Source organism: Saccostrea echinata, unplaced genomic scaffold (genome assembly GCF_033153115.1).
Source record: "Saccostrea echinata isolate AGI-Se365-2 ecotype Australia unplaced genomic scaffold, CSIRO_AGI_Sech_v1 ptg000022l, whole genome shotgun sequence".
In the NCBI taxonomy this organism is placed as follows: Eukaryota; Metazoa; Mollusca; class Bivalvia; order Ostreida; family Ostreidae; genus Saccostrea; species Saccostrea echinata.
The window spans coordinates 12157312-12168616 of record NW_026889771.1 but is presented as its reverse complement, the minus strand read 5'-3'; the positions used below and the strand labels follow the sequence as shown (position 1 = coordinate 12168616).

At 33.6% G+C, this 11305-nt stretch overlaps 2 protein-coding genes across 2 annotated transcripts; both read left to right on the top strand.

Moving 5' to 3' along the window:
* The first annotated feature begins 2035 nt into the window (after nucleotides 1-2035).
* Nucleotides 2036-6309, top strand: LOC133190924 (uncharacterized). The gene is made up of 8 exons (XM_061326608.1): nucleotides 2036-2145; nucleotides 2379-2416; nucleotides 4278-4395; nucleotides 4497-4543; nucleotides 4711-4828; nucleotides 5889-5926; nucleotides 6021-6137; nucleotides 6246-6309. The coding sequence occupies exons 1-7, from the start codon at nucleotides 2099-2101 to the stop codon at nucleotides 6134-6136; spliced, it is 522 nt and encodes a 173-aa protein (XP_061182592.1). The 5' UTR covers nucleotides 2036-2098; the 3' UTR covers nucleotide 6137; nucleotides 6246-6309.
* A 1157-nt stretch (nucleotides 6310-7466) lies between these two features.
* On the top strand, nucleotides 7467-10033 carry LOC133190923 (uncharacterized). Its single transcript, XM_061326607.1, has 3 exons — nucleotides 7467-7771; nucleotides 9087-9092; nucleotides 9658-10033. The coding sequence occupies exons 1-3, from the start codon at nucleotides 7486-7488 to the stop codon at nucleotides 10020-10022; spliced, it is 657 nt and encodes a 218-aa protein (XP_061182591.1). The 5' UTR covers nucleotides 7467-7485; the 3' UTR covers nucleotides 10023-10033.
* Nucleotides 10034-11305: the final 1272 nt, after the last annotated feature.

Here is an 11305-nt window from a genome sequence, read left to right as displayed (position 1 = left end):
TTAGAAAGGCGTTATAATGCCTTTTAGAAAGGCGTAATAACGCCTTTTGGAAAGGCGTAATAACGCCTTTTGGAAAGGCGTAATTACGCCTTTATTTGCGTTATTACGCCTTTTTTCGCGTTATAACGCCTTTTGAAAAGGTGTTATAACGCCTTTTAATTTTTTTTTTACCGTCGTTTGATCCTAATAGGCTTTCGTAAAAGGCATCTACACGTAGGTGTAAACGTGTAGCTTTCTCAATAAAATCTAGTCAATTTATGTGTGAAACTGTTATTGTTGTTAATTATTTAGGATGTTAAGTTTCATGAACACTTATTTTAACCATGTTTTGTTCACTAACTAAAGTCAAACTGATGTCACAAAACTACTAAATAGTTGAAATAGAGACGTCGATTACAGTCACGTTACACGTTCATGTTTCACGTCATTAAATCTCAACAGGCAAATCACAAAAAAACGTGTACGTGTACGTCAAAGTTTGTGCACACGTACACGTACGCGTACAAGTTTAAAATTTCAACCTCTCTATTGTCGCCGACGACAATATGTACAGAACGACAATATGTACCATCACACACGTATCCAATTAGGAAACAAAAATGAACATCTACAATGATGGAGTTTTTCATCTTATTTCCATAGCAACACTTTATTCGTACATTACCCTAAATAAGCAATAATAATTCTCAAAGAAACAATATTTGTTTAAGCATTCAATTCTTATTTTTGTATTCCGTCGATCGGTATAACAACACCCTGTTAGTGCCGACAAATTATCACACCGCGCGTTGCTACGAAAGAAATAAAAGAGAGGATGAGAGAATTAAAAGATCTGGAATGCAATTATGAGAAGGAAACTAGAATTAATTTTTATTTCAATTTATGGTCCCAGTTTCATAACACCGGTGTTATTGTTCCAATTACTTTACCTTCAGTGAGCCTGAAAATACAGTTTCTATCATTTGACTGCATGTTCAATCATCCATAGATTTACTCAAAAGATTGGAAAAAACGGCTATACTTCCCGTGGACTTTTTGGTTTTGGTTAATATGAAACATGAAGTCTGAAACTAGGATTATAGTTCCACATTGCCGCAAGAATACGTAGGAAGATTTCAAAATTGTCAAATTTGCATTTTACCAAGTTTTGAGACCAGTTGCCATGGTAACCATACATCCATAACATCTAGGGTTTCTTGAAAATTTTGCTTGAAAAAAAGCTTATAATTATGTTGTACAAAGTTTGTAGGAAATGCAATTGGTCATAAAATGTTCAGTTACAATCTGTTCTTTTTAAACACAGCACTTGTTTCGTATATGGGTCACCCCTATCTTTTTTCTTCCAAAAGAGAAAGATTTAAAACTATGGGCCAAAATATGCTCACACGCAGTTTTTGCAATTCAATATCTATACCAAGCACTTCAACTGTCCATATTCTGGAACGACCTTGATTAAAATAGGTACCACATGATCCCTTATCTTTCTTACATAAACCTACAAGCATGGCCATACACGTGAGTACAAATATAAAGAAGGCTACTCACTTCTATTAGAATTCTTTCCATTCGGCTCTCGCAGTAGTCTGTTGCTGGTTTACAAGATGCTTCTCTTTGTTGTGGTTGTCGTTTTCTCCATTGCAAATGCCGAACATGGTAAGAGGTATACAAGTAACTGGAAAATCGAAATTTTTTTTTTGGGGGGGGGGGGGGTTCCAGTAACTAATAATTTCTAAAGTTGACTATTCTTGTTTTTAGAACTTTGTACTGTCATATGAAAAATATGAATTGCAAAAAAAAAAAAAAAAAAAAAAGACGAAGTATTTGCCTTGTTATTAAGAAAAATACATGTATTGTTGCTCTTATCATAAAAAAAATGAACATGGCTATTTTGGAAAACATTCCATACAAATATTCATACTGTCGGAAACAGTGGAAACACAGATGTTTTAAATCTATTTCAAACAGTAAAAGCGTCTTCTCCACAATACGTATGTAATGCAAACTTCAAAATCTACTTCCACACTTTGCAGGATGCAACTTTGATGGCAGAGAATACTCAGTCGGAGAACAAGTTGTGATCGAGCACTGTTTAGGCGCCATGACGTGCAAAGGAAACAACCTCTGGGACGACCTACAGCAATGGGGGTAAATTAATTCAGCAACACTTGGAAACATTATCTTGCAATACTTAATACTAATGACAATTAGCAAACTTTATGATTTTGAAATTATATGTTTGCAAACTTTGAACGAAAAACTGAAATTATATTTCATGATTACAAACCTAGTGATTCTGAAATTTTGTTCTCTGCGGGTTTTGAAAACATGAAAATAGCACAACGTTGAAATTATTCATGTCAAAATATTTTCAATTTTAGGGGCATCTGTCCAAATAAAAGATCTGATGATGGCCAAAGTAAGTGACTGGTGGTGGGTATGAGAGGGCGAAAATCAGCAAATACACATAATATTAGTATCTGTTACGAAAGCCTATTAGGATCAATCTATGGATAAAAAAATTAAAACTTAAGGCGTTATAACGCCTTTCGAAAAGGCGTAATAACGCGAAAAAAGGCGTAATAACGCCTTTTGATAAGGTAATAAAGCGAAAAAAGGCGTTATTACGCCTTTCTAAAAGGTGTTATTACGCCTTTCCGAAAGGCGTTATTACGCCTTTCCAAAAGGTGTTTTTACGCCTTTTCAAAAGGCGTTATTACGTCTTTCTAAAAGGCGTTATTACGCCTTTCCAAACGGCGTTATTACGCCTTTCTAAAAGGTGTTATTACGCCTTTCCAAAAGGCGTTATTAAGCCTTTCCAAAAGGTGTTTTTACGCCTTTTCAAAAGGCGTTATTACATCTTTCTAAAAGGCGTTATTACGCCTTTCAAAAAGGCGTTATTACGCCTTTCCAAACGGCGTTATTACGCCTTATCAAAAGGCGTAACAGGCGTAATTACGCCTTTTATTTTCAATACATGACTTACTTGGCTCACTCCAGATCTGAAATCTTACCCTCGGGACATGAATTTCACAATTAAATATAGGGCCATTTCTTCAAAAATAATTTAAACATATTCTAATTAGATTTCCAGGAAAAAAGATTTTTAAATGTGTAATATATTTTTAATGTTAAACCAACTTAGTCCTTCTCTGATGCCAGACACCTCTACCAAGGATCATGGATTTCACAAATTTGGTTGAAGGCTAATTGCATATTGTACCCATGCAAATAGTTTGCCTGCTTTTTTCCAAGAGGAGAGAAAAATATTTTCAAAATTGACAGGAATATTTAATACATGGCAAGCAAAGCCCCAAGTTGCATCTGCCCGTATCCCGGATTTCCACAAGTAGAGTGTTGACTTCTCTTAATACGCATGCAAACAGTTGTCTGCGAGATGTGCAGAAAATACTTTTAAATATTGCATAAATAAAGATGGCTTCGATTCAATATTTCAAGTATTTATTAATATAAAATAACGCATTTCCATTTTTGGATATGGAGCCTTTTCAAACAGGCCGGTAGTACGTGTGCAAATGGGGGGGGGGGGGGCTCCCCTCCCCACTTTTTGGGAGAATAGTCTTGCTATAGTTTAAATATAAAAATTCATTTATTGGCTGCTTGGTCCCTGAACATTTTGTTGCAGTATGGTCAAACTCTGACAAATAATTGCATTTAAAAAAAGTTTTACCGAGAAGTTATAAAAAGATCCCCCTCGAGTTGAGGCAGTTTAATAATTTTTTATTGGGGGGGGGGGGGCATCGTCTCAAGCCACGGTCCGGAGTCCGCATATAGCTCTCTCCTGGGAGAGGATCGTACAGTTTGGCCGTGGTTTGCGACGATGGAGGGGGGGGGTGTTTCTGGTTTTTTGTTTGTCAATTTTTTGAGAGGTCCCCCCCTTCCCACATTCAAAAGAACGGGGCTGTCAAAGGCATAATAATGGCTCTTCAAAAGGCATAATAGCGCCTTTTGGAAAGGCGTGATAACGCCTTTTAGAAAGGCGTAATAACGCCTTTTGAAATGGCGTCTTAACGCCTTTTTAAAAATTCTTTCTTCATAGATTGATCCTAATAGGCTTTCGTAATCTGTTACTTTTTGTAGTAATGATTTTTAAAAGGCAATAAGACACCTCGTTAAACTTCCCGGACACTTCCCTCTCCAAATGGAAATCCCGGGACTATACGTAACCATGGTAGAATATCTTTGAAAACCGCATTAAACTATCAATTACAATCAAGTGTTGACAATCTAGAACAAACCTGATGCCTTTTTTGCTTTAGCTGGGTGTCTGTTTGATGGACATGTATATCAGAAAATGGACAAAATCGTCTTCGGCGGATGTCTTGGAGAAATGACGTGCTTGGGTCACAGTCTGTATACCAGTATCACACCTTTGTTGTAAGTCAGACACATTTGCAATTTTAAATCATATCAAAGTAATAAAATGACTGCAATGAATTTAACAGTTTTGAAATAACAACGTTCTGGAATATTTTCAGCGGCGATTGTTCAAAGACCATGACAAGACGTTCTGAAGATGGACAGAGTAAGAATATTGCAATTTACGACATACATGTATAGGCCTTATAAACTAGCATAAAAAATTCAATATTCTTTTCCAATTGTCTTCCTCATTTGATTTAATTTACAAGTATTTATGAAAAACCCTTTCAAAAGCAATGAGAAAACAGTGAAACTGAGTTTCTTTTTCAGGTGGGTGTTGGTTTGATGGGCGAGTCTACTCTACTAGGGAGGAGATTCTTATAAGACCATGCCTCGGAAAAATGACCTGTTTGGGCGAAAATAATCTCAGCAACATCACACCACTATAGTAAGAATCCATGTGTTATCTTCATCTTGATTTTTCCCGGCCTCTACTGGTCAGAGACCAGAAGAGCTTATACAATAGTAAAGTGTACGTCGTCGTCCATCTGTCTGTTTCTTAAAATGCTACGTCGAGTTTTGGTTTAATTTCAATTGAAATTTCTGTGAAATTCTTTGAAAGGCTACTCCTCCTACAGTTTTGATCCGATTTCAGTAAAACTTTCTACACCAGTAGACTACTCTAGTGACTAAGATACATTATTCTTTTTATCAATTTTTTGATTTCGATGAACTGCATTGCATGGTTAGTAAAAATAGAAAATTCTGTGAAATTCTTTAAAAAACCCCTACTTTTCCTACATTTTTGATTCGATTCCAATAAAACTTTCCACACAAGTAGACTATACTCAGACACATACATAATGTAACTCTCTTCATTTTTTTTTATATGAGTGATGTTGCCATGGTTACTAAAATAGCAATTTCCATGAACTTGTTTCAAAATATTACTACAGTTTTGGTCCGATTTCAATAAAAATAAACCTCGGTGTACAAGTAGACCTCAATAAGATATAAGATCCTCTCTATCAGTTTTTAATTCTAACAAAGGTGTTGCCATGGTTGCTAAAAATATTTTTTTTTTTTGTAAAATTCTTTCAAAAGGCTACTCCTACTACAGTTTTTGTCCAATTGCAATTAATTAAACTTGCCACAAAAAGAGACTAAACCAAGGATCATTATTTTATGTATTGCTGTTGCCATAGTTTCACGTCCAAGTGCTACTTTTCTCTACCTTTGTTAAGTAAAAATCAGTAGAGCTACAGTTTCGCCGAAGACTTCTGGTTCTGACCAGTTTGAACACTGTGTTTGAAATTTGAAATATGTTTGTAAAATTGGAAAAAAAAAGGTTATGTAATTTAACCCGGTAATTTTGTACCAATTCCACTTAACCATTATGATTATAACACATATGTGCGTCTTATTTTAAAATTTGTAAAAATTCCACTTGTTCAGATACGATTCAATTCTTCAGTTTAAAAAGAAACTGTACTATTCTATCATTTCAGCGGAATCTGCGAAGCTAAACGAACTGTAAATGGTCAAGGTAATTTTATTATTATAGATTTCTATTAGTGTCGTTGTCAGGCCCTACTTAGAATTAAGTTACTTTTTGTATGTCTTTCCTTTTTTATGTACAGATGGATGTCTCTATGATGGTATGGTTCTAAAAGCTGGCGAGACCATCACTATTCAGGGAACAACAACTGAACTCATGTGTCTCGGACACAACTTGTATAAAGAATTCATTCATTAAGGTACCTTAATTGTTAATAATTGAAAGAAACAGTATATGTATGTAGATGAAATACATCAAAATTAGCTTCTGGCAATTGCAATAATTCTGGGTTTATTTTTCTTTTCAGAAAACATGAGCAAATGATGTACATATCTCATCGATCAAATATTTATGGCGTGTTTATGTTTTCATTTGTATCCTTTTCATTGTGTCTTTAAAATAAATTATATCTCATATAAATATTTCACGATTCTTTGTTCAACTGAAACAAAGAGTTTCTGTGAGTTAAAAATTTTCTCAATCTTCTGTCCCCTTGTCGTCGTATCACATATGTTGTCTGTTTGTAACAATTACTTAGGAACGTACATGTAGAAAACAAACGACTTCACTAATGAGGGGTGGGGGTCTAAGCGAACCAAATTATTTTACAAGCATAGAGAAAATAAAAACTTAACAGGTAATCGGCTACTATTATTGCTAAGGGAGGGGGCATAAATTTTAGAGTATATATTGTGTAATTTTATAGTATATATTGTCAAAATTAATTTCGTGTGGACCACCCTTGAGTCCCTTGGTTCCTACAGCATGTACGGGCCTGGAAATATTTCAGAGCCAACTACCAACTAATGTACGAAGCCCCATGTGAAGATATTAAGACCAACTTAAATAATGTTTGTTTGCCCTCTCCCGACTCAGGATGAAAAAATTGGGTCGGTAGGTAGGTGAGAAATTTTGTTTTCTCAGAAAATTTCAATTTCAATGCTGAATTTTCAAAATCTATTTTTCCAGAATGCATAAAAAAAATTGCTCCCTGGAGGTTAAAAAAGTTTCGAGTCGGCCCAATTTTTTCCGGTCGGTGGGGAGAGGGCAACCAAACAATTTTTTAAAGATGGGCTAAGATATTCAAGCTTCATAAAACGAAAGACTAAACCTCAGTTCGTGGACCTTTTAAAAAATATCACTTGACAAATGTTTAAGCCATATATCTCTAAAAATATTCATCGTAAATCATAGATAGAAACTCATATTTGAAATTAACTCCCCTGCTGTGTTAGTGCGTGTAATCATTTTACAATTGCTTTTCCGTTACTTAGCAATACTTTAATTTACGTGTGAAAAAAAAAACCCACCAGGATTTTTGTGTTCATTCATCTCAGATATCATACCTTTAACGATGTCAATTAGTATTTCATTGTATGACATGTTTATCTTTTGATCTGAGAATTTTTTGGTAACACGACACCATTGGCACCTGCAATATTCTTCCTATAAAAGAGACTTGAAAATGACTCTGATTAATTTACACATAAAGGGCTAGTTAGTGAACAACCATGTTTTACTCACTGAAACTCACTTGCTTGATTTTTATGTCTTGCATTGGGCATGAAAGTGTTGCCTTCCTCTTGGACGGACACACGAATCCGTCTTCAGCAATCAATCAAACTTGTGGTACTTACAATATTTACAACAAAATAGATGCCATTGAAAAAGAGACTCAGAAAAAAATCCACGACATGGAGACGATGATGCGTCAAGTTTTGCTTACAGTTAACCAGATGGATGTCAAGTTGGAAAACAGCAACGTTCACAACATGAGTCTTGAAATTGAAAGACTAAAGAAAGTAGTTTCCAACGATGTAAAAAATTCAACAGGTATTATATATAGGTGCTGTTTGTATATCTACTTCGCTTATAGATAATATCCAGTAATTGCGGGATACTTCGAGATTTCTGATGTTCTAGATGAATTATTAAATAAATTAAAAAAAAGAAAGAAAATATGAAAATTATTAAATAAATTAAAAAAGAAAGAAAAATATAAAAATCTAAAACCAAAAAAAAAATCTTTAGAAAAAGAATGGGAAAAATTAATGAAAGTAAGGTTGGGCATATCTCCTGAATTATTATTTTGAAAAACACTATTTTGAATGAATCAAGAATGTTTAAATTTAACACAACTATGCAGAAATGATGTGGTAAAGCCGGTAAAAAATTATTATTATAAATTATTATAAATTAATTTTGCAATGATTTTAAGTCTCAAAATCAGGATTACTAGACCTCGACTTGAATGAGATTTTTTTTTTTTTTTTTTTTTTTTTACATTTGTAAAATTTTTACTTTAAAATAAAGAGCCATAGCGCATTTGATAGGCATTTTCGCCTACTGTAGTAGTGATTTCTCAAATACATTTTTAACCAATATTTTGTTATACAATCTTAGTTTATACATCAGTAAACTCAAATTACACTATAATAGCATTTAAATATTAAAAGTTCTCTTATACGATTAATATGGAAATTATTCAGTTTGTATGGATTATATAGTAAATATTAATGTAGCTACCTAAACTATGAAAAACTGTTGCCTAAGACCACCCATAATCAGAAAAACAACTTCTGAATAATTTTATTCGGGTATGACTGCACCTTATTACATTTAAATAATTTTGGTTAAAGATGGTCTTAATATTGAAAAATGATAAAAATATATATTCAGTTTTCCTTCTCATATTTCCGTAAGATTGACTATAATCTGTCTAAAATTTATCATTTGAACTTCAATGACTCCGTGGCGCAGTGGTATGATCGCTGTACAGAAAATCTTGTGATTCCGAGACCAGTATTTTCCAATCCTGTGCTTTTTAATTTTTTGGGGGGCATTTCTTTTCCACGTTTTTTTTTAAATATGTTATAATGAACACAATTCCGAAAAGTTTCAATATCACACGTTACATTTTGAAAGTATCTCGGGAAAAGGCAGTTCCAAACTATTTTCTTAAATTCTACAAATTCATACCTCCTTGTTTTATTGTTCAAGATTTTCTTAACCTTTTGTCTCGAAATCAGAGTAATGAGCAAGTAAATGACATTTATATGTTATACCTGCACTTAAGAAAATATAATACACGTCCACAAATGATATTAAATATGTTGGCTTTGAATTGAACAGGAATGTCTATAAATAGAAACGGGTGATTTCTCGAGTCGGTCGTGTCGTCGGCAAGGCAGCTATTTTACAGTTTATCAATCAATTTCTAATCAATTCAAGCATTCTTGACATTTTGATAGGCCAAGATGAATTAATTGAAAACCTCATCTGCATGCTTTTTCCCCACTCAGGTAAACAACAGTGATTTCTGTTCATCAAAACTTTGTTCATTTGAACATTTTTCCTGGGGGTAAAAACGAAGCACCTTATGTTGAAAATGATATAAATAAGCTCAATATTTACACCTTTATACAATATAATTTTCTCAATGTCCAAAAAACATTTTCGTTTAGTGTAAAGAGGGTCCTTAACATTGTCAATTAATCGTTATATTCTTCACATAAAAATTGATATTTGTGAGTTTGTCAATCTGCTCATATGGCCCAGAATAAAATATTAATGTTGGTTTCAGTTTCTTGTGATTTTAAGCATGCTTTGTTTAAAGTGTTCATTTTGTGCAATTTGATCTGGAGGCTTTTTTTTTTACTTGTATCCCTGTAATATGTACTATAAATCCACGTTTATCAAGATTATTCTATCTCCTTCAGGTATCGGGTTTACAGCTAAACTTACTCATAGTACGTACAAAAGCACCACTGATGTTATCAAAGGTAATGCTCCTATATTTAACTCCGGGAATGCGTACAATGGATCGGTATTTACATGTCCAATCCAGGGACTGTATTTCTTTCATGTGTCAGTGTTAACAAATACAGATGATAGTGGTGCATGGATCTACAAAAATAGTCAACAGCTTACACTTGCTTATACTGGTTATGGTCCTCACTTCAACGGCGCATCTGTCTCAGTGGCCATTAGGTTAAACATTGGCGATCAAGTGTACCTACGACCTTACAGTAATTCACTCAATTTGGATGAGAATTCTGCCTTCACTGGAGTCAAAATAAATTAACATTTATTCTTTAAAATAGAAAAAAAAAAAGAAATACGGCCTAATTATTCAGTAATTGAAAAGGAAATATGCTATTTAACCTTATCATTTCAGTTAGGCCTATTAGCTGTAGATTTACTGTAAAGTTTTTGTACTAAAATTAAATTCATTGTATTAAATATACGAAGAATTTGAATGATACATTTTCATAATAAATAATAACAATTATAATAAATTCTTTAAGGCTGTCGAAATTGAAATAATACCCCAGTCTAGGAGCTTCTTGAAAGTACTGAAGAGCATTTTTCTATCTGATAAACTTTTGTGACTTTAACGTCATTGAAATGTACAGCTCTAAATAGAGATCTAGTTGAAGTATCGGATATAAAAGTATGAATTTTTGAAGTAGAGGCATTTTGAAATAGAAAGTTATCTGTAGTACAACACTTTCTGGAATCCTCAACATCGCGCATTTTGCTCCAATTCAACCCTTCTCATGAAAAAGTGGATCCACCCTTTCTCGTTATGGATTTATGTAAAAAGCCTTACATGTAAGAGGTATATAGGTGTCATTGTTTGAACAAAGGAATACCTTCGAAACTCATTCACATACTAACTTCCGTCATGGACTTTTATTTGAATGTTGAAGAATGCCATGTAAAACTAACATGAGTCTGTAGGGTTGGATAACGACTATGAAAGCATACTAACCTTATCTAGACGAAGGGTTTCATTTTCACCACGTATTTTTAAACAATAGAACAGAGGATGGGATATGTGTTGGAAGGTGGAAGAACATCTGGTAACATCCCCTATACTTTTCACACGATATGTGAAAATGCAAATTACACTAGGTTTGGAGAGAGACAAAAAAATCGTTTCAGGTTATCAACATAATTTTCTTTTACTCATAATATTCTGGGATTAATAAAGATTTATACACATAAAGCAATAAAACCAGACTATAAAACCCATGCAATTACATCAATATTCAAATGCTTTTTAAAACAAATATTATTGATGTAAAGAGGGGGGGGGGTTACATAGTTGGTATCAAAATAAGATGCCTTTCAGCTTTTTTTCTTATTATTTTCCCCAAGAAATAGTTCTTACATTATAATAAAGATGGACCCTTCATAGGTTTGTATTATACTCATGCGACCCTTCAGGCCCTCGGACCTCTTGTTTTCTTTCGAACAATAATAATAAAATAATCATACTTTAACTTTGCAGTAAATTCAGATACCAATTTTTGCACATTTTGAAAGATTTGATTGAAATACCCCCACATAAATCCTGAAATT

What these genes read in the sequence shown, in the direction of transcription:
- LOC133190924 (XM_061326608.1), top strand. Translation starts at nt 2,099, where the DNA reads ATGACGTGCAAAGGAAACAACCTCTGGGACGACCTACAGCAATGGGG. An exon ending in AAGATCTGATGATGGCCAAA is followed by an intron (nt 2,417 to 4,277) that starts GTAAGTGACTGG and finishes TTTTTGCTTTAG; the next exon opens with CTGGGTGTCTGTTTGATGGA. An exon ending in ACGAACTGTAAATGGTCAAG is followed by an intron (nt 5,927 to 6,020) that starts GTAATTTTATTA and finishes TTTTATGTACAG; the next exon opens with ATGGATGTCTCTATGATGGT.
- LOC133190923 (XM_061326607.1), top strand. Translation starts at nt 7,486, where the DNA reads ATGTCTTGCATTGGGCATGAAAGTGTTGCCTTCCTCTTGGACGGACAC.